The 21,481-nt window shown below is 54.7% G+C and overlaps 8 protein-coding genes across 8 annotated transcripts; 5 read left to right on the plus strand and 3 right to left on the minus strand.

Annotated features, from left to right (window-relative positions):
- Positions 1-2,377: 2,377 nt before the first annotated feature.
- Positions 2,378-3,020, plus strand: PODANS_4_4870 (uncharacterized protein; the record flags this gene model as incomplete). The annotated part of the gene is made up of 3 exons (XM_001906337.1): positions 2,378-2,611; positions 2,675-2,854; positions 2,934-3,020. 3 exons carry the CDS (start codon positions 2,378-2,380, stop codon positions 3,018-3,020), a joined length of 501 nt encoding a protein of 166 aa, XP_001906372.1.
- A 504-nt stretch (positions 3,021-3,524) lies between these two features.
- Positions 3,525-4,494, plus strand: PODANS_4_4860 (uncharacterized protein; the record flags this gene model as incomplete). Its single annotated transcript, XM_001906338.1, has 2 exons — positions 3,525-3,865; positions 3,924-4,494. The coding sequence occupies 2 exons, from the start codon at positions 3,525-3,527 to the stop codon at positions 4,492-4,494; spliced, it is 912 nt and encodes a 303-aa protein (XP_001906373.1).
- A 380-nt stretch (positions 4,495-4,874) lies between these two features.
- Positions 4,875-6,460, minus strand: PODANS_4_4850 (uncharacterized protein; the record flags this gene model as incomplete). The annotated part of the gene is made up of 3 exons (XM_001906339.1): positions 4,875-5,255; positions 5,310-6,107; positions 6,167-6,460. 3 exons carry the CDS (start codon positions 6,458-6,460, stop codon positions 4,875-4,877), a joined length of 1,473 nt encoding a protein of 490 aa, XP_001906374.1.
- Positions 6,461-7,308: 848 nt separating this feature from the next.
- PODANS_4_4840 (uncharacterized protein) lies at positions 7,309-7,821 on the plus strand (the record flags this gene model as incomplete). The annotated part of the gene is made up of 1 exon (XM_001906340.1): positions 7,309-7,821. The coding sequence occupies one exon, from the start codon at positions 7,309-7,311 to the stop codon at positions 7,819-7,821; it is 513 nt and encodes a 170-aa protein (XP_001906375.1).
- Positions 7,822-8,956: 1,135 nt separating this feature from the next.
- Positions 8,957-11,710, minus strand: PODANS_4_4830 (uncharacterized protein; the record flags this gene model as incomplete). The annotated part of the gene is made up of 1 exon (XM_001906341.1): positions 8,957-11,710. One exon carries the CDS (start codon positions 11,708-11,710, stop codon positions 8,957-8,959), a length of 2,754 nt encoding a protein of 917 aa, XP_001906376.1.
- Positions 11,711-15,010: 3,300 nt separating this feature from the next.
- On the plus strand, positions 15,011-17,000 carry PODANS_4_4820 (uncharacterized protein; the record flags this gene model as incomplete). The annotated part of the gene is made up of 3 exons (XM_001906342.1): positions 15,011-15,689; positions 15,754-16,598; positions 16,665-17,000. The coding sequence occupies 3 exons, from the start codon at positions 15,011-15,013 to the stop codon at positions 16,998-17,000; spliced, it is 1,860 nt and encodes a 619-aa protein (XP_001906377.1).
- Positions 17,001-17,086: 86 nt separating this feature from the next.
- On the minus strand, positions 17,087-18,079 carry PODANS_4_4815 (uncharacterized protein; the record flags this gene model as incomplete). Its single annotated transcript, XM_001906343.1, has 2 exons — positions 17,087-17,544; positions 17,614-18,079. 2 exons carry the CDS (start codon positions 18,077-18,079, stop codon positions 17,087-17,089), a joined length of 924 nt encoding a protein of 307 aa, XP_001906378.1.
- Positions 18,080-19,082: 1,003 nt separating this feature from the next.
- PODANS_4_4810 (uncharacterized protein) lies at positions 19,083-20,364 on the plus strand (the record flags this gene model as incomplete). The annotated part of the gene is made up of 3 exons (XM_001906344.1): positions 19,083-19,128; positions 19,286-19,789; positions 19,856-20,364. 3 exons carry the CDS (start codon positions 19,083-19,085, stop codon positions 20,362-20,364), a joined length of 1,059 nt encoding a protein of 352 aa, XP_001906379.1.
- Positions 20,365-21,481: the final 1,117 nt, after the last annotated feature.

The following is a 21,481-nucleotide window of genomic DNA, read 5'->3' on the forward strand; positions in this document are numbered from 1 at the left end:
TTTTCAGGCGTCATGTTGCGGTATCTGTTCTCCCACAGCTGAACCAGGTTTGTCGTGATCGCCACCGAAGTAGCGAGTGAGGACAGAGCAGGCGATAATGCCGGTGGTTGGCCTTGTGACGGCGGTGCTTGCGTGGTGGGGTTGTTCCTTTCTAGAATAGTCGCGAAGCGAGGGTGAAGAACAGGTGTTTCGGTACCCTGTACGGCAGCGGCAAAGCTGGGGTGAAGCGGTGGGTTTGCTGCTGTGGCTGTCGATGCTGGAGGTGGTGGTGATGTTAGATGGGCACTGCCTGCTATCCCTGTTAAAAAGCCAACGTTCGAGATTGTGGGTCACAAACGGATAACATACTGTTAGTAACTCCGGTACGTAGCGTACACGATGACCCAAGCTTCCCATACCAACAATTGGCACAAGACCCGCCAGTGTATTTCCCGAACTCGGCATCGTTGATGACGACACATTCGTTGTAGGGCCCCTTCATCTCGGCGCACCGCTCGCAGGCCTGCTTGCGAGGCAAGACATCGCCACAAGCCTGCATCATGAAAGAGGGCATGTTTTGGGTTTTTTTGTTGTTCCAACGCAAGCTTACAGCCGGGATTCTTTTCACGGGTTGTCGGCATAGCCAGCGGAAGAACGGAAATGTTCTCATCTGTATGGGTCTGTGCTGGGGAAATGTCTTTTCCAACAGGTCGAAACATGCTGGCAGGTGTTAGCAACAGTACTGGACCCAGAAGTCATGGCGGGAGATACAATTTACTCACGGAACTGTGTGGGTTGTTCGATGAAAGGTGCCGCAAAGCTTTGGCGCGCATGCATGGAGCCATTGGTGTAGGCGCAAGGGGTTGAGGAAGACGAGACATTGTGAGCCGAAGTTAAAAGCCTCTTGGATCTTGATGGGAAGTCTCCATCCTGATCATATTCGGCTTTTCTTTTGGGGTTGTCAGGGAGCCTGCCCAGCACATGTGAGATGGCGCCGTTGGCTGAATCTGACAAGTCTTCGATTTTGAGAAGGTCATTGTCAATGCTATTATCGGAGGACTCGGACTCGGAGTCAGAAACACGGTCTGATTCTGATTCTGATTCTGATTCTGATTCTGATTCTGATTCTGATTCTGGATAAGACGGTGCTACTGGTGGAGGCATTTCTTTTGATCGATGGTTGTGTGATGTCCAAAGGGGCACGGCGCTTGAGGTCAACTGGGATTCTGAGAAGAGCGTGATGGAATTTCGGTTCAGCAGCCACGCGCGCCGCGTCTGAAGAAGTACAAGCACCTGGGAGTAAAGTATTGGATCGACTGGTATTCATAAGATAGCTACCATGAAGCGATGCAGCGTTACACCCTGTGGTTTCTGCGTCAAAAGAATCGCCTGGAATCTGGATGTTCATTTCATGTGAATGAGTTCGCGTTGAGAATCTGGTGGGGCAGCGACCACGGTCACCCACACACGTGATAGGCTAATGGCAGACCTCCAGGGTTAGGGCTATGTAGGTAGTCAGCCACGAGACAGGGCAGCTCAGGATTCCAAGGCATGTTGGTATCCACCTGTTTCTTGTATCGCTGGTTCCTGCTAGTTGTTGTTGGAATGTTTGTTATGATGTTCGACCGTTCTGGTTGGCCAAGATCAATACGTGTTTTACCCCTGAGAAGCCCATGAACAGCTCCACTCCGCTTACCACTATCAACAACCTGCCTACTACTGAAGGAGGTTGATTGACAGCACAAAAGAAGTCTTGTGAGTATTAGAATAAGAAGTTGAAGAGTCCAAGAAGATCAATGCATTCTTCCTTGCTAATCTCTTCGTGAATCACCGCACGAAAAGTACTCGACCAGGAATTTACCTCGAGGTAGCTGCTTGCCCCTGCCTCTACTTCTTTTCAAAGTGTAATACAGCTTAGGGTAGCCTTGTACAATGTTCCAAGACCCCGGCATTTGGGTCCCGCGTAATCCATTCGTGCGGCTCACCGGACATAGTCCCTCAAAGGGGTCCTGTCTAGATTTAATCCGGCCATATGCTCGAATGGCGTTTCTCTCAGAGATCAGCCCTGCCATTTCACCCCTCGTTTGACGATCAACCGACGAGCAGTCACCGGAATAGAGTGGGGCAGATTGCAGGTAGATTAAAATACAAGGTCTTTGCGGTCTTGGTATTCTCCATTTACCCGCACAGAGCAAACAGCAGCATCCGGCATTTCATCGAAGCAATAATAAGCTTTCTATATGCCCGTGCCACAGCGGTCTTGCAGTCCTTGCCTGGATCGAGGCCGTCACTATCATCGGCATGACTACCTTAGGTATATAGACACTCGGTCTTCCGCCCTTTGAATCTTGCCCCAGGGTTTGTCCCTTCACCGTCAACCAAACACAACATATCCAAGATGCGGTTCTCACTCGTCCTTCTCGCCCCGATCCTCGGCGCCGTCGCTGCCCCCACCACCGACCTCGACAAGCGAGAGAACCTCTGCCACTTGCGCACCCCTCCCCAGCTTTGCACCCCTAACCCAAACACCACCGTCGAAGAGACCGCCATCAGGGCCTACAAGTTCTACCGTGCCTTTGTCACTGACGGAGACCCGAGGACCATGTTTTCACTGATCGACAACGTGTACAAGGTAACTTATGTCTCTCCCGCCATTTAGCGAGAACGTGCACTGATGGCTTGCCGCGAACTTCAGCAAAACACCCCTGGATATCAGTCTGGACCCAACGTGATCTGGCCCCTGTTCTGCAGCGGCCGTCGTATTGGCACTGAGCAGGCCACGGCCTGGTGTTTCGATGCCAGCACCAACATGAGTTACGCGAGATACAGCGTTACGGACCGGTGGAGGTGGGTTGATGGGTGTGTGCATGAGCATGTGAGTTTGGCCCTTTCTTGACATGTATCCCACTCCAAACATAAAAAAATACCGGTGTTCTAACAACTTGGGAAAACAGTGGGACCAAGGCGAGCGTATCCCGGCGCAGGAGAAATGCTACCAGCTTCCAGCGGGCATTGTTGGCAAGCCGTTGGCGGAAATTTGAGGCGGTGGTTTGACAGCAAGACTATGCACTCACCTGGTTACATGTGGATAGAATCGGGTACATAGGTATGAATTGTGATGAATATTCCTTGAAAGAAAGAACCTGGAATACACAGCCAGAGATAATCCCGCTTCTGTTCTCGCCCGAGTCAGGGTACGAAGCTGTGACTCGAAAGCAGACTGGGCGAGTGTCCGAGTCCCAGTGGTCATGATTTGATGTTTTGTCGCGCTACTTGCCTGACGTCTGTCAAGTAGTGGATCACGACGAAAAAGGCAAATAAAACCCGAAAAATCCATGACGGTATGGTTGCATGCGAACTGTATGCCGATGTTGGCGAATCGTTCAGCTCGGCGATCATCGGATTCCGAGGCTGTGGAGAACATCACACCCTGGGCATGCTTACATATCAAGCGCTATCAGGCACCTTTTTGACTTCAACATTCTACAAGGTAGGTACGGTGCCCTGTCTCTTTTCAACCACCACAAGACGACAAACTCTTCAAAATGGCCACCTACACTCGCGACCAAATCTCTCACTATCTCCAGCACATTGGGTACACGCAAGATGTGAATCAACATTTTGCCGAGGACCCCCTGGGCTTACTCACCAGAATCCAAATTCTACATATGGCCCGCGTTCCATTTGAAAGCCTCTCATTGCACTACTCAAAATATCGAACTCTTTCATTGAATCCAGAGGATTTATTCGTCAAGATTGTGAACCGGGGACGGGGCGGCTACTGTATGGAAGTCAACGCTTTCTTCGCCGCCGTCCTGCGAAGTCTGGGATTCACGCTTTTCAGCACTGGTGGAAGGGTTAGAGGAGATGCAGGATATAAAGGATGGTAAGGGAGCTTGTTATGACTAGTAGTTTCACTTTGGGCTAACCCGAATTCTATCTAGGGATCACATGGTCAACATCGTCACGATTGACAACCAGCGATATCTTGTCGATGTTGGCTTTGGCACAAACGGCGCTACACGACCAGTTCCTCTTCAACATGAACACCGATTTTTGACTGTTTTCCCAACGGAAGGAATGCTCGAGTATCGTGGCATCGATGCCAACACAGATCCAAACCAGAAAGTCTGGGTGTATTGTGTCCGGCAAAAGGAAGACGACCCGTGGGGCGAGATGTACTGCTTCGGCGAACTCGAGTTTATTCCAGGCGACTTTGAGGTCATGAATATGCGTACATCTTCAGCTCCGCAAAGCTTCTTTGTGCAGAGTGTCATGTGCATGAAAACCCGTTTGGACGAGGGGAAACAAGACCCCGTTGGCAAAGTGATTCTGCACAGAGATTACATCAAGCAGCAGAATGGGAATGAGGCCCCAATTACGACAAGATTGCTGAGCGAGGCGGACAGAGTTGAGGCGTTGAAGAGATACTTTGACATTTCTCTCACTTTAGAGGAGCAGCAAGGCATTAAGGGGCTGGCGAGTGAGCTCAAGGACAGGTCCAAGCATGCATGATAGAAATGCAGAGAGATACCGGAGAAAGCAAAAGCTCGAGATGACGTTGAAACGAGTAGTCGGAGATTCAATTGATACCGGAAGATGAGCCCCCACAGCCTGCACCACAAGCTGCAGTCCCCCCTCCCCCCCACCCCCCTCAACACCACGCTATTGATTCACATAGTGTCTGGGCTCGTTCAACTCCGGGTCAATGCTACCCCAAGCCGTCCCGCCGATGACTTTTTGTTACAATGGTTGCCAGTTTTCCCTCATGAACTGTATAGCTTTCTCTTCCTTGACTGGAGGCATGTCACAGGATTGATCCGCTTGGATGTACAATGCTACGATTTCTTCATGGTATCAATTCGATGAAGACAGGCACCCCTTCTTTTCCCCATTTACACAGCCATCAACCACGCCCCCAGCCCAACAAGCGCGGTCCAACCCAGCACCCTTGTCTCCCACCCAAACACCGTGGACGCAGCTGAGTCTCCATTACCATTATTGGTGCCGCTCCCATCCCCGTTTTGTCCGCCTTCTGGCAAGACAAACTTTCCTTCTGAGTTCTCGCCTGTCCTCTGCAGAACGTAAATCTCGCCCGTAGAGTCGCTCGAAAACCAAATTCTCCCCTTGGAGTCAATGGCCAGCCCCACCGGCCTGAAGCACTTGTCTGGGCATTGCGTGTTGTCCACATTCGTGATGATATCCCTCAGGGCCCCCCTGCTATCAGCCGATGCCACTGGTTCTCCTGTCGCGGCATTGAAGGCGATGCTTGCCACCTTGTACCCCACGGGCGAGGACCGGTCAACAGTTATTTGTTACGGTCAGCATACAGGCACAAGCAGGATATTATGAAGGAAAGACCTACAGCTCCCCCCTAAACGTGATATACCCCGTCTCGCCCCCCAGTAGAGAACTTGAGATGCAATTCGCGCATAATGCGCGCGAAACGTCAACCTCGGCGCGAGATAATGAGTGTCGCACGTGTCATCCGTCAACGAGCTGTTCTCCTCCACGGCAAACTGCTTCCCCACCCCCAGCCCATCCCCATCCGGGATGTGACTCGGGTCCCAAACCGCGAAGCAGTGAGGGTAGCCGTAGTTGTTGTTGGCAGAAGCATTAACGTTGACAGTTTCATCAAGATAGCCAAAAAAGTTGAGCTCCTCTCCGGGGTTGTTCTCCCTGATGTCCTGCCCGTTTCTCGTCACCCCGTCCACGCTGTTTTCCACGGCGTATATCCCGCCCGTCCGGGGGTGTTCTGCCACGCCGACGCTATTCCTCAACCCCCAGCCGAGAACGTCACCGTCGGTGTTGAAGTTGTAAGGACTTTCCGAGTCAGAGCGGTTGGTGATGTCAAAGACTCTAATCTGGGAGAGGCCGGACGAGAGGACGGCAGCGCGGTCGCGGTTGGCTTCTGCGCTGCCGCGGGAGACGATGAGCTTGCCTTGGACTTTTTCCGAGATGAGGAGGGTGCGGGTGACGAGGTCGTTGTTGCTCATGTTGGCGACGAGGGTGCGAGGTTGCAAGGTGACGGCACCGCCGCGGGCGTTGTAGGACCAGGCAAGTACGGATTCGGCGGTGGAGGCGTAGAGGATGTCCCCTTCGTTGGACAGGGCGAGGCCATGGTTGAGCTGTTCGAAGCGTCAGAAGTCTGGTTTTGCAAAGAGGAGATGTGGGATTCAAAACATACACCCTGGAGCTCAACCAACATGTGGGAGTGGTTGGCGTGGAGGCATGTTCCGCCGTTGTCTGTGAATCTGTGACGACTGATTCCCTTGCCGCTCTCCACAACAAGCAGAGCACCGGCTTCATCAAACTGGATACTTCGTGGCTTGGTCAACCCGCCGGCGACAAGCTGTGCTTGCCAGCCATTGGCAACAACCGGAGCAGGGTTGCGGGGAACGAGAATGTCGCCGCAGGTCCCCTGTGCCAGAGCACCCGCAGTGTAGAGACACGCTCCGGCCAAGACGGCTTTCTTCACCATGTCGTCTTCTGTATAGCCTCACCTGATGCTGGCCCAAGAACCAAGATGAAGGAGACAAAAGGCGGGCCAAGATGTTGTTAATATCTACGCAGAATCCAAGAACCAGGAGCGCGGTAGCGAGAGGAGAACGGAGCGTGGAAGGGAAATCAATGATGCTCTCCTCAGCCTATCCCCAATATGTGATCTGCGGGGAGCAACGCAACGCTTCCAGCCCAAAAGCAAGGCTAGTGCTCATCTTGCCTCTACTTCTCAACCCCTCCAAGCATTTGCTTCACAAATAGAAACCAGAAGTGGATGATGCGATATGGGGTGGCACGGGAGACATGTGTGTGCCATGCAAATTCCCCGCATAAACCGCTCACAACTTGCCCTGATCAGCCAATCAACCTACACCATGATGGTGGGATTGGTTGGAGGGGCAGGACAGAAGCAGAGGATTGCGGGGGAAACTGGACGGACGGCTACGTCCCCCTCAACCACACGCACTCGAGACATCCCACCTGGGCCAGTCAAGTTTGACTGTCCCATGGATGCAGTGCCGAGAGTCAGAAAGAAACGGCAAGTAAGCAGCATCATGCAGGTTGGCTGTGAGGAGGGGCGGCTGGGATGTTGGAGAGGGGAAGCTACCTTGTCTTGGCTACCTGCTTCGACAGTATGCGAGGGTGGTGTGCGTCTCGCCTCGATCAAGTCGTGGGTTCTCGCGGTTTTCTGTGTCAAATAGACCCGTAGACCCAGAGGTGCGTGCATTTGGCATTTTGCGCATTCACCCGGCGATAACGGACCAGGTTGTCCTCCAACATCTCAAGCTGAGGTCTATCGTGATACCACAGACTGCCCGGCAGTTCAAGATGAGATACCTGCCCAAAGTCGCGCTTGCGACAATAGCCTCCTCCCTATTCCTGCCACCAGCTTTCTCCCTCCCACAAGCTGGATCAGTCCCCGACGCCGCCCCTCTCCCCTGGGTGACCATCAACCCCCAAGGCGACGCCGAAACCATCATCCCCAAAGTCATCACCACCGAAGGCCACCGCGCCACCCTCTCCAACCCGCCCGCCCACCTCATCTCCACCGCAACCTACACCCTATCCCCCGACGGCCGTCTCTCAACCTACACCGGCCTCGCCCCAGTAGCAACCGCCACAACCAACCCCGACAACAACAACAACAACAACAACAACAATGACGACGACGACGACGAATCCGCCGCCTTCCTCGCCTGCCAATCCGACAAAGGCCACGACGAGCCCTTCTGCCTCCCCCGCCGCGGCTCCTCCCTCATCGCCGGGCGCACATATTACAGTCTGTTCCCTCCTCTCCCCCCACCTCAGTTGGATACCCAAACCCCTAACTCACCACAGTAACCTGGTCCCCCTCCTACATCTCCCCCCAATCAACCCCCCTCACCCTCCACGTCTTCTTTTCCTCCTCTTCTTTGTCTCAACAAACAGGCATTAACCTCACCCCCATCCCCATCCCCGCCTCGGTTGGCTTCTACGCCTGGACCATCCCCCTCAATTTCCCCACCACCTCCCCCATCTCCTTCGCCCTCCAGCACAACGACACCACCACCGAGGAAGCGAACGACATCGTCACCGTTTCCGGCCCGACAGTCAACGTCTTTTCCTCCGATCCCAATCCTGAACCATCAGCCTCTGGGGGTGGCAACGGGACCAACCACCTGGCTATTGTCCTCCCTATTGTCATCATTGCCATCTTGATCGGGCTGGCAGGGTTTTGCTTCTTGTTCCGTCGTCGAAAGGGGAGGTGGCCTGTGATTGGCGAGAGGGCGAGGTCATCAGGGAGTGGGTATACCGGACAGGGAGGGAGGAGGGTGCAAGAGGACCAGGTTGGAGGGGGAGTGGTGACGGGGGATAACAAATCCGAGACCAACATTGGGGTGGAGCTCACCGATCGGGACAGCTGGTCGCCTACCTCGCCCAACTCGCCGAGCAGGGGGAGGAATGTGTTTAGGGAGGAGGTGGAGAGGCAGGAGAGATTGGCTAGGGGGGGTTGAGGTGGGTAAACACAAACACTGCACAAAAAGCCCAGCAGCAGTAAAGTAGGTCGAGATATGATTAGTTTTAGTTACATAATAGCTCTGTAGAGCATAGGTATTTTGTTCATCGTGGTGGGATCAGCAATTACAAAGATGCTAAGGTATGTCCAGGTGCCCGACCAGTCCGCTTTGACGGTTGGACCAAATATATGTGGCGTGTAAAAAGCGGCCAGAGATGGAGGGACCTGCCTCCTCCTCCAATGCCAAATGGTCTAGAATGCAGAAAGCTGAAGAACCCATTCCATCCGTCCGTCCGGTCATGCAAAATCGATGGATATGATGCTCCTTGTGCAGTATAATCCCCCTCCCCACCCAAAAGAACACCCTGCCCCCTTTGCCCCATGTTAGCAGACCGTGACCATCTATTACATCCAGCCTCGTAGGTATTCAAGAAAATGTGTGTTGTGGTGCGCCGCAAGAACGGACATGCCCAGATCAGCTCAGCCAGAATCGTCCCACCAGCCGGCCTCTACATTCGGCTTGTAGGTGCCAAACGCACTGAGCCTCAGGTGCTTCTTGTTGGCAATCTTGGTCGACGGATTTGTGGCCGACAGGGGAACGGGGAAATCCGAGGGCGAGATGGGCGAGTCTGGGCGCGGAATGCCTTCGTCTTCTTCGTCTTCAGCCGGATCCTCCAGGATCTGATTCGGGATCGAGTTGTTGGCCGGGTGGGTGGGTTGAACGCTGGTTTGATCGGATGATCCTTTGCGGGGAAGACTGCCGCTCCGAGGTGGCCTCCGCGCGCCGGTAGTGGGCATGGACATTGCCGACAAGGATGCACGCTGCTTGTGAGGTTGTCCCGATCTGGAGCTGGACCTGCTGCCCCGACGGTCAGACTCGGCCGGCGCGGGAAAGTCGTCCAGCTGCACCATTGGGCCAACATCTGAGCTGGACTCGTCCATCATGACGAGGATGTGACCGTGCTTTCCGCTTTGCTCAACCGCTGAGCTGCTCGCCCGTGACCGAACAGAGTCCTGGTGACGGGGTCGTGCCGACAGCGGGTTTGCCTCGGCGCGGACGGTGCTCATGCTGAAAGACGACTGCCTTGACATCATGCTCATGCCGCTGCTGTCGTTGGTCACCTCCCGCTTCAGGCCCGGGTGTTCCTCCTGGTCCGTGTTATCCTCATATTCGGCAAGAATATCCTCACGCATCCGGGCGCGCTTCTGACGCAAGGCAGCCAGCAGCATCTCTTCCTGCCGCGTCACTGCCATGAAGCGCCCGCTCTGGTTGTCCTGAATGCTGCTGGCGGCACTGCCACGGCGTCCGCTGCGGTTGCCACTGCCCTGGCTGCCTCTGCTAGCTATGGAACCATCGTCCTGCGTGGAAGACGACCGTTGACTCTGCAGATAAAAGTCCACGCTAGTGGGCGACAGTGGCGGTGTCTGCTCGGGGCGTGAAGCCTGCGGTGGTCGCTGAGTGGGATGGATGGGGGGCGCTGGAAAGTCCTCAAACTGGGTCTCCTCGGGCACAGTCCACACTGGCTGGTCCTGGGACTTGCTCTTGGGCACCATGCTGATCACCTTGGCTTCGTACGTCGTTGGGGTTTGAAGCGCCGAATACCCATGCGTTCGGGCCGTACCCGTCGTGCTGCTGGAGGAACGGTTTTGTGGGGGGTAGATCTGCAGTGAGTTGTTCATGCTGGAGCTGGGGGCCAATGAGCTGGACCGTGGGTTAGATTTTGGCGCTTTGGAAGCCGCAGCCTGTTGCTCCCGGGTCGGGAAATACTGCGGACTTTCGGCAAAGGTGGTTTGCTTGGGTGCCTTGCTTCGGCTCGAGTCTTCGGATCTGGTGAAAGATGGTTGAGACATGGCCGATCGTGGGCTGACGGGACTGGCGGGGCCATCACTGGGGGGCGGGGGAACGGCAAGCTGGTCGCTACAGGCATCGTAGTCGTCTTCTGAATCGGACGAGAGGGCCAAGACGCTGTTCTGAAGCAGGTCAATCTCCGTTAGGCTGCGGTCTGTGCGTTTTGACGCTTTGGACGTTCGCGTGTGCCGACTGGAAATGCTGGCACAGTCGGCCATGGGCGATACAAGACTGGGCGCGCTTGGGGGCCTGACCAGATGGACATCTGGAACCTTGACAGTCAGAGGTGGCGGATCTTGCCTCTGGCCTGTCCGCGATGCGCTGCGCGGAAAAGGTGAGAGGGAGGGTTTGCCCGTGTTGCTGGTGGGTGGTGTTGGATATGCTGGGAGCGCGCGGTCTGGCGGTGGCCCCCGACGCTCTGGAACTTGCTGGTAGTTATTCTCCAGCGCCTCGTCAAACGTTTTTTGCTCATAATGGTCATAAAGGTTGTGCAGTTCGGCGTTGGGCTTGATGGGAATTTGTTTTGGGCTATCCGAGCGCCCGGCCGAGCTGATGGGTGACGGCCGTGGATCGGGAGTGGCTGTTTGTTCTCGTAATGACTCCTTGGTCATCTTGTTCCGAAGTCTCCGGTCGATTCGCTGTGAAATCGGCGGGGGCGTTGATGCAGAGGAGCTGGACATGACGGACGGTGATGTGGTGAGCATATCAGAGCCCAGGACGTGGCCGCTGGTGGGTTCCGGTCTGAGATGTTTGTGACTCCTCTTGGACAGGAGCGAGGAGAGATCGAGCCTGGAGGGCTTCTTCTTCTTCAGCCCTTTCGGCTCGGTGTTGAAGTTGCCGTCAAAGTCGAGAATGGCATGCGCCTTGGATGGCAGTCCCTTGGCCATGGCCGAGTTTGCGGTCTGCTGGGAGATGGCCAATGGCACTTTCGCCTTGTCGTAGTAGGATCGGATGGTGGAGCTGGACTGCTGGCGACGCAGGCTGGAGGCATCAGTGGTGTCGTCGTGGCGTCCTGATGGCGCCATATTATCCTTGGGCAACACAGCCGACTCTTCCTCCCAGCGCCTGTCTCGGTTCCCCGAAGATCCATGGTGTGCATCATCACGACGCGCAGATCCCAATCGAGAGCCCGCATTGTCCCGCCCGGCCGGTGTTTCCGTGACATTGATGCTGATCCCCGCATTCGATTGGCCGTCCCACGGGCCCCATTTTGTGGTGTCTGATGTTGCGCCTGCGAGATCGAGGCTGATGGCGGTGGTGCCGAGGATCCTCTGGGCTTTTGTGAGTGGCTCTGAGATGGACAGCGGCGCGGCAGAGGCGGCGGGTTGCGATTGTTTGTGTTTTCGGCCCGGGAGCGAGAAGGGAAATTTGGACGAGTGGCCCATTGCACACTGGGCTCGGCTCGGGGCCGATGCCGAACCTGACCCGGTCGGATCTCGAGCAGCACAGGGCAGTCTCGTCTCTGGTGTGTGTCTTCTCTCCGGGTCACCTGGGGCAGCTCATGACAGTCGTGGCAGGAGGGAAGAGCGAGAATAATATTGAGCTGGAAACAAGAACAAGAGCAGAAAATAAGTGGTGGGGACAGGATCGGTTGGTCGGTGGTCGGCCGTGGTCGGTGTTCGCATCCAGCCAGGTGCAAATTTCGGGAGCCGGCAGCAGCACGTCAGTGGTTCCAGGGGGTTGCTGGCTTCGATGTTAGAGACGGGTGTCGGTGTCGAGCGTCGACGACGGATGAAGTCGATGGAAGTCAAGGCGCGCAACCCACACGAACGACGACGGGCTGTCGCGTTCTCATATGGCTCCCGGCAGACGGATCCTTTCTGGCACACGGCCCTCAGCGCAGCAGTCGTTCGGAGGCTCGTCGTTTCTTGGCCCACCCCTTGCTATCGGCAATCAGCGGAATCCCTGGTGTTTTGGACGGCCCCACCCACCTAATGCTGCTCACGACGGCGCAATTTTGGAGGTGAGGTGGTGATAACGACGGCGATAAGGATGTTATAAGTCTACACTGGAGGTAAATACTGCGTAGGTACTGTGTCTTGAAGAGGCACATGAGGACGGGAGGAGGAGAGAAGAAGAAGAAGAAGAAGAAGCAGAAGAAGAAGCAGAAGAAGAAGCAGAAGAAGAAGCAGAGGAACCTAAGAGAAGGAGAAGCGATGGGCGCACGCATCGGACCAAGAATGGGAGGCCCGTGAGAGAATACAACCCTTTCCTTTCCCCATTCTGCTTGGCCATCTCTGATAATATTTCCCGGTCGCGGTCACGGGTCGGGGGGGTCGTGTTTGTTCAGGTTCATGTCGATGTCGTTCCCCTGTGGATTTGCTGCATGGATGCTGAGATCCCTGCTGTGGCCCTGCTCCTCCCCTGCTGCAAGCCACTGTGGCCGTGGCGCAAAATTTGCAAAAAAGCAAGGGAACGGGAACCGTGGACCGACAGCACTGCAGATTCCATCATTTCCATCTTTTGTTCTTTACTCCGATGAACTGAGGAAGCCTCACCCTCTGTCTCTTGCAATTTAATCGGCGTCACCTCTGCATATCCAATATTATGGAGCAGTACCGGTGTCTCTTGTTCAAGGTCTGGCTGAGGTGAGAATGGCGACACAAAGACAAAACAGAGGCAGCGATACCCTGGTCTGGGTCCCCTGGGGGCTGCCAAGTGGTCGCATTCTGTGGAGAGGAAGAAAGGTACTGAAGACTTGCGCGATCGTCAGCAATCTCAGGCCAGGTCAGCGCCCCAGCTGAAAGAAGGCTTGGAAATCGTCAATCGCCAGCGATCATCCAGTGTAAAAAAAGAAACACGATGAATTAGACCCCGGAATTCCCATGGCCTGTCATTTCCAGCTCCTGTTCTTCTTCTGGTTCCGCCCGAGTCAGTACTCCAGGGCTCCGGTCCTGAAAGCAACACTCACCCGGTACCAGCATCTCCAGAGAGTGAGCCTGAGGTGTGTGAGAGGAGAGAGAGGGGAGACTGCAACGGTTACACACGCTAGGTGAAACTCACAACATCCCCTTCCACCTGTTTCACTCACTGTATGTAGCTCCAGCAGACGACCGTAAGAAGACCAGGCTTGCGAGGTGCTGCCACAACCAAGAAATTACCGACTGATCTGCGACCCCCATCGCCCGTCGATGCTCTGTCATTCTTCAAATCTGAGATGGTTGATCATGGTCACCGGCGACGACAGCGATATTAAAGGTAGCGAGTGCAACCCCACGCACACAGACCGCGTTTATTATCCCTTCACAATGCTCTCTCTCTCTCTTTTGGGCGACGGAACCTGCCCAAGAACCATCAGCACATCCCCCCGCTTTCCTGCCGATCTCTTGGATGGTCCCAACTTTGGTAGAAATTGGCTGAGAGGACGTGGCCGAGAAACTTCAAGCTTCACAGATCAGAGCTTGGCATCTCATAGAGTCTCCTCCCAACCTGCAGCCAGATCGATCCATCACACACACAGCAGCCTACCATGGCACCTGCAGCATATGCAATGCCGTGCCGGTGCCGTGAGATGCACAGAGTCTCTCTCTGTCCCGGCGTCTTGGTGGTGAGGGGGATTGGGGCCCAAGCACTGTCATGAAAATGCGGGGGATGCGGGGCTTTCATCTGTTTTCCTCATTTTTTTCTTCTTTCTTTTCGGTGTTTGCTGAAACATGTCTCAATCGCTGTTCCAACACTGCCGGGTTGTCTCGAGATGATCGAGATCTGCTCACCGTCAATCTTCGGGAATTTCATCGACTTACCTTTTTGTCGATGCCGGGCTCGGACCTCTCGGCCGGTGCAGATGTCATCGCGATAGCTCCAATGCGCACGGCTTCGGTTTGTGCATTAGCCCTTCCGTCCCGCTCCAGTCACTTCTTGGTTCGAGTCTGATCATTTGCCAACCTGGAAATATCATTTGATCATTGTCCCTTTTGAGTGGCTATTGGCTTGTGCTTGCCTCTTGGATGTGCCACGGAACCAATGACAAGGCTGACCACAGATATCTCGAGATACGGCACCACGATGGTGCTTTTGGCCTCAAGTCTGCACCCAAATCTCTTGCTCAGAAAGACCACCTCCGACATCGTTCCTTTGGCTACCTACTAGTACCCCAGATCGCAAGGGAGCCGATATCTTCCACGTCAGCCGAGGCCACCATCGGGATCAGTAGCATTGTCACTCTTGATCATCACTGGTCAAAGATGCTTAAATTGTTCCCAGGCAGTCTACCAGTATTCTAGACGTATCACCGCGATGGGTCCCTCGGCCCTTTCCGACGACGATTGGTGATAACCAATCCCCAGAGATCCGCCACGTGAAGTCACGGTAGGATGGAAAAGGCAGGCGGCCACTCAGCTGGGTTAGAAGCTGGAGGCATGCCTTGGCATCGTTAACCACCTGTCCATTCAGGCAGGTCGCCCGCCCAACGTGCTAGTACCCCCAGCCAATCAACACGCACAGCACCCTGAATAGCCCCTGAAGGGCTACGATAACATAACTGGTGTAACGGCGGCCAGGTCCGCCTTATGTGGTACTTGCCTTGCCTATCAAATCAACAAACTGCATATCCCACGTGCAATACAGGAGGAACATGCAGCATATAACTACGAGATGATCGCCTGCAACGGCTTGTCCTGTTTTCAACAGCTTGGACTCGCACAGGCCCGAGCCCGATCCCGACGACAGCCACGACGACGACGATCATGAAGGCCTCACCGACTGCGCTCGGCATCTTTGCCATCACGAGCCTTCAGTCTCTGGCGTCCGCCCTGACAATCGCCGAGATCAATGGCAACAAGTACATCTCGCCATACTCAGGGCAGACCGTGACCAACGTCACCGGTCTCCTGATCGCCAAGGGTCCCAACGGAGTATTCATTCGGTCGACAACCCCGGACAAGGACATTGCCACTTCTGAGGCCATCTATGTCTTTGACCGCAATGTGGGTGCCAACCTGACCGTGGGCGACATCATCTCTTTGGATGCCAAGGTGCTCGAGTATCGGTCAAGCAACGCCTACCTCTATCTGACCGAGTTGTCCACTCCCAAGAATGTCCAGGTGCTCTCCAGCGGGAACAAGGTGAAGGCCTTGGTGATTGGGAAGGACACAATCGACCCCCCCAACACTCAGTTCAGCTCGCTGGATGGCGGTGACATCTACAATGTGCCCAACGGAGTGGCCAACATCTCCGAAGTGAACCCTGTGCTGGAGCCCAAGAAGTTTGGATTGGATTTCTGGGAGAGCTTGAGCGGTGAACTGGTCACCGTTCGAAAGCCGAGTGTGATCAAGCAACCCAACAACTATGGTGATACCTGGGTCGTCGGTGACTGGAAGGTCACGGGGAAGAACAAGCAGGGAGGCATCACCATGACCGACAAAGGTGAGCAAACTTGCCAATTTGGTCTTGGGCTCTTGGTTTTTTTTATTAACATGTCAAACCATAGATTCCAACCCAGAGGCTATCGTCATTGGCTCCCCTCTTGATGGCACCAAGAACCCCAACACCAGCAAGATGGGCGATGAACTCGAGGAAATCACCGGTGTCGTGCAACATGCCTTTGGTTTCTACTCGATCCTCCCCCTCACCGCCGTCAAGGTGAGCAAGCCCGCCAAGGGTGTTGCTGCTCAGAAGCCCACCAGCCTCAAGAGCAAGGGCCAGTGCAAGGCCATCACTGTCGGCAGCTACAACGTCGAAAATCTGTCTCCTTCGTCTGAACACCTGCCCCTGATTGCCAGCCACGTCGTCACCTACCTCAAGTCCCCTGATTTCCTCTTCCTCCAGGAAGTCCAGGACAACTCGGGCCCCACCAACAACGACGGCATCACCTCTGCCAACCTGACCCTTTCCGCTCTCGCTGCCAGCATCAAGGCCGCTGGTGGTCCGACCTACGAGTTCGCCGAGGTTGCACCCGCCACCCCTAACCTTGACGGTGGCCAGCCAGGCGGCAACATCCGTCCCGCCTATCTCTACAACCCAGCCATCATCTCCCTTTACAAACCCAACCAGGGCCAAGGGGACGATGCCACCTCCGTTGTGAAGGGTTCGGGCAAGAACTCTCCTCCCTCCCTGACCTTCAACCCGGGCCGCATTGAGCCTGCCAACCCAGCCTGGACCGCCTCTCGCAAGCCCGTTGTCGGTGCCTGGGTCGCCAAGGGTGCCACCAAGCCTTTCTTCACCGTCAACGTCCACTTCGGCAGCAAGGGCGGCGGTTCCAGCCTCCACGGCGACCGTCGTCCTCCCATCAATGGTGGTGTGACTGACAGACTTGCCCAGGCTAACGTCACTGCTGTAGGTCTTCAAGTGTTTTCTTCCACTGTTCTTATCAAGATCCCGAGTCACTGACCCACCCGCCAGACCTTCATCTCCCAGATCCTCAACGCCGACCCCAAAGCTGCCGTCATCTCCGCCGGCGACTTCAACGAGTTCTCCTTTGTCCGGCCCATGAAGACTTTTGCCGAGATCAGCAAGATGAAGGACCTGGACGAGGTGGCCGGCATCAAGCCCACCGAGCGGTACACTTACGCCTTTGACATGAACGCCCAGGCGCTCGACCACATGTACGTCAGCCCTTCGCTTGCGGCCAGCAGCAAGAGCGACTTTGAGCACATTCACGTCAACACTTGGGGGTCGTACGCCGAGATGGTGTCGGACCATGATCCCAGCGTGGCTCTGTTTGATTTGTGCGGGTGAGATGGTGTTGTGGGGAAAGGTGTACGAGTATTGCCTTGTCAGAGGCTTGTAATATTAATTGAAGTTCAGTAACATGTGAAAGATGATTAGCTCAAGACGGACCAAGTTGGTGTCGAGGTGCCAGCAGAGCTCCCTGATATCGAATTCGAACTCCCATCGTCCTGACTCGACCTAGCCGTGACTGTTGCAGTTCCGACCCTGAATTCCTCTCTTGCAAAAGCTCGTGCAAAGACTGGGGGGTTGGGTGATGGGACTGGCACCGGCCTCATCTCCCCATCTGTGACCACCTGCCTGACGAGCGTCCCGTTGCTGTGGTGGACTAGTGTGACAGAGTCCGTCTCGAGGGAGGCAAAATCCATATGGCAGGCGGACATGCTGTCCTTGAGCCTCATGTCGGCGAGGTCGTAGGGGTTGAAGTTCCCCACGACCACGTAAAAGCCCTTGGATGGCGCGATCTGATACTCCTCGCTGGGCTGCGGGACGAAGGTGGCATAAGGGCCGATGCTCTGGCGTGTGGACGAGCAGAAGCCGACAACGAATTGGTCTGGGGTTCGGCGTTTAGCAGGATGTGCGGGGGTGAAAATAAAGTGTTATCAGTAGAAGGAACACCTACTCAGCTTCGCCTCCTTGACCGAAAAGTCGCCTCGGGTCTGAATGCAGAAGCACCCAACAGCACCGGACGGCGCGGGGTTGTTCTCGGTAAACGCCGGCGTGCCGCTCGAGCTGTCTATCATGAGCGTGGTCCCGGGTACGATATTGCCATGTTTGTCTGTCGACCCGAGTGTGACAAGTCGCTGGTCGATGACCTCAACGCCACTCCCGACGCGTTTTCGGTTCTGGTCGTCAGGTGACGGGTCGACTTCGACATCGTAGACCCCGCATCTTGCGTACAACTTTTTGGAGAGCGTGAAGTTGGCCTGGCCATGCGGGGATGCCACCCCCCGGGCGCTGCTGATGATGCGAGTGACCACTTTGATGGCCGAGCCGCCGTTGTGCTTGATGGTTGGAGGTTCAGCGAATAGGGCGTAAGACCGCTTGATGTCGGAGCGGTTGTCGATTGAGATTGCGTATGGAGCCATGGCAGTATGTGATGATGCAGTCCTTGGGACAGAGTTATATGGCGTTGAGAACGTTATCTACGTCAATTCGTTGGCGGGACTGATGGAGCGCAGTTTGATGAAGCAAGGAACAGAGACCGTGTCGAAAGTCTAGAACCGAATGACAGCTACAAAGTTTGTAACCTGTATGCAGGGGAGGTTCAGCTGGCCCTAATAATCGTGGCTTTTCATTATCGATATGCGTGATGGCCAAACGGGTATAGCTTGTGGCGTATTCCAGGATCACAAATCGCCTGAAGTGAAACTCTGGCTCTATCGATACATCGTGGAGCCGAAAATTGATGTTTTCGGAAACACTGTCCGCTCCATTCATGATCAGCACCCGTAAGATCCAACCTACCAACATACCTATTATAACACCCTGCTTGGCTGGCACTGCTGAATTGACAACTACCGATTGAATGAATGACATGGTGAGTGGTTCGAATTCGTATGGGATAGTCTACTTAGTGGCTGAAGATATTCCATACTTTCATCGATGTTATCTTATGTTCATAGTTGCAATTCAGGGGCGCCCCTTAATCATCATCTTCCACGTGATACACACGTGACATATACCCCTCATTCCAATCTTCCCTTCGTAAATGCATGGCAGATTCCATTCTGTTGTCTTGGTTTCTTCTCGTCTCCCGTCAGGCATGAATCAACACATTCCAACCGGCGCGCACGGCATCTCCCTCCCACCGCGAGACACCCGACAGCGCGGCAGCTGGAACTCGCCAAGGAAAAAGCCTTTCCCCGTTCTGTCTCGGCCGGCCCGATTCCCGACAGCTGCAGCATCTCCCATTCTCCACTCTCGACACATCGTCATCCACTCAGTGCCGGCCGGAGGCTCTATTCCTCAAAGTTCCTTCGTAGCAGGATTGATGAGTAATTGAATTCCAGAATAAAATAACCCCCCTCATTTGTCTTCCATTCCCATCACCAGAATTCTCTACCAACTCGACAAAAAGTATCAGGAAAAATGGCAGGAATCGCTCTCCTTGGTGCCGGCATCTTTGCCCGTCATGGTATGTTTTGGTCCTTTCTCATCAACAAATGCCCCACAAAAAATGAAAACAGCCCCTTTTCACACCCCTTACGTCATTGCCTCCATTCCCACCACCATTCACCATCACCAGAACCATCACCACCACCAGTACGCAGCAAGGCTAACACGAAATGTAGAACACCTCCCCGCCATCCTCGCCTCCCCAGACTTGCTCTCCCTCAAAGCAGTCTACTCCCGTTCTCAGACCTCCTCCGTTGCCCTAGCCGACGCCCTCCCCGCCGACGGCCCCAAGCCAGACATCTACTATGACTCCCCCTCCGAGCCCGGCCGCGGCCTGGCTGACCTCCTCAAGAGAGACGACATCGTCGCCGTGGACGTTGCGTTGCCTATTCTGGCCCAGCCCGAGGTGATCAAAGCTGCTCTCAAGGCCGGAAAGCACGTCCTTTCCGAGAAGCCCGTCGCGGCCGATGTCAAGGGGGCAAGGGAGTTGATCAAGTGGTACGAGACTGAATTGCCAGCCGAGAAGAAGCCGCTGTGGGGTGTGGCGGAGAACTTTCGGTACATGAAGAGTTTGGTGTTTGCTGGGGAGGAGGTCAAGAGGATTGGAGGCCGGGTGGTGAGCTTCAAGCTGGAGAAGTTTGGGTGGGTGGCGGAGGATAACAAGTATTTCAACACTCAGTGTGAGTTTGTTCTGGCTACCTACGTATGGGAAGGGAAAGTGAGATGCTAACATGGACACGGAATAGGGCGCAAGGTTCCTGACTACCAGGGTGGATTCTTGCTGGACGGTGGAGTGCATTTTGTGGCTGCGCTGCGATACTTGCTTGGGGCTTCTGGACAGGAGTTGAGCAAGGTGGCTGCGTATACCGCTCTTTTGGAAGAGAGATTACAGCCTCTGGATACCATCCACGGTGTTGCTTCGACCAAGCAGGGCGTGAATGGCTCGATTGTCCTTTCTTTTGGGACCGAGTTCAAGAACGGGACGGATTTGGAGATCATCACAACCAATGGAACTGTCAGCTGGAGCCCAACCGAGGTCAAGACTGTGACCAAGGAGGGGGAGAGCAAGAAAGAGTTTGAGTACAGCTCTGGTGTTGGCGAGGAGGTGGCTGTGTTTGCACGGGCTATCAAGGCCGGCACTGGAAAGGTCGACGGTCTGCAGACTCCCGAGGAAGCGTTCAGGGACTTGGAGGTTTTGGAAGGATTGCTAGAGTCTGGATCTGGGGGCGCCAAGGTGAAGGAGATGTCGGTTTAAATACTGATTGTCCATTTTTGAAAACTACCCTACTTACCTACCTACCTACCATGCGCCATCCCCAGCCTCTGCCGTGACGCAATGCCTTCCCTTCCTTCCTAGGTACTTTTCACTTCCCTGACACTTTATCGCCCAGCAAGATAGCACGTACAGGCGCTGCTAATCCTTGACGCGTTGTTCGTACACGCTGATGCGATGGCCGATGATACCGAGGCCGGCAGAATCTGGCGTCTCACGATGGTAGTGACGCCGGTTGCTCTGTGAGAACGGAGGTTAGCTAGCTGGTGGCATTGGTCGAACCTTGAAACCAAGAGATAAAACCTACGTAGCTGTGACGGTGCGCGTGCTCGGAATAGACGTGCTGACTCGTGTAGCAACTGCAGTAACCCTCAGCGTTTGGGTAGCAACGACGACAGGCGTGAGGTATGTGAAGCAGAATGCTCGGCCGGTCTGTGTGCCGTATTGGTTGATGCGGCTGCGACATATATCGGCTGTACAAGCTGTTTGGTGTTAGAGTCATATCATATCAGGTGTCATACAACGTGGGGATGTATGTACTTTGAGCTGCCGCGAAGGCAAGGAGCAAGGAGCTGATCAGGAACGAAAAGAGCTTCATTGTGGGCCAGACTCTTTGTTTGGATGTGGTCACTGAGGGTTTACTATTCAGCGCTTGTGGGAAACTCCACTCTAGATTCAGCGCATCAGGACAACGTGTGTCTATTTATCCTCCATTGCAACGAAAAGATAATATTTTGGGCGGATAGGCAGTGATGCTCACTCGGCCGAGTGCATTCCAAAGAAAATTGGATAACTGAAACACGTCGCTACGATGCCGCGGAGATTTTGACGATGAACGTTGGTCAGAGTGACACAGTTTGACGTAATTTTAGGAATCGATCGCCGTCTTGTAGACACAGTGCCGAGGAGTGGCGTCCCCAGAATTCCAACGGGCGAGCAACGTGGTATTCCGTCACTCTAAATATGAGGTATATACATCGACCATCTCACATTCATGTAAGCTGTGGCATCAATGTCTCGCAGCTCCAGAAACGCCGCGAGGATTAAGTACATCCTAGCGATCCCATACAGCAAAGCAACAAGCCCAATCGTCCAGAAC

The sequence above is a fragment of the Podospora anserina genome, chromosome 4 (genome assembly GCF_000226545.1).
Source record: "Podospora anserina S mat+ genomic DNA chromosome 4, supercontig 4".
NCBI classification, from domain to species: domain Eukaryota; kingdom Fungi; phylum Ascomycota; class Sordariomycetes; order Sordariales; family Podosporaceae; genus Podospora; species Podospora anserina.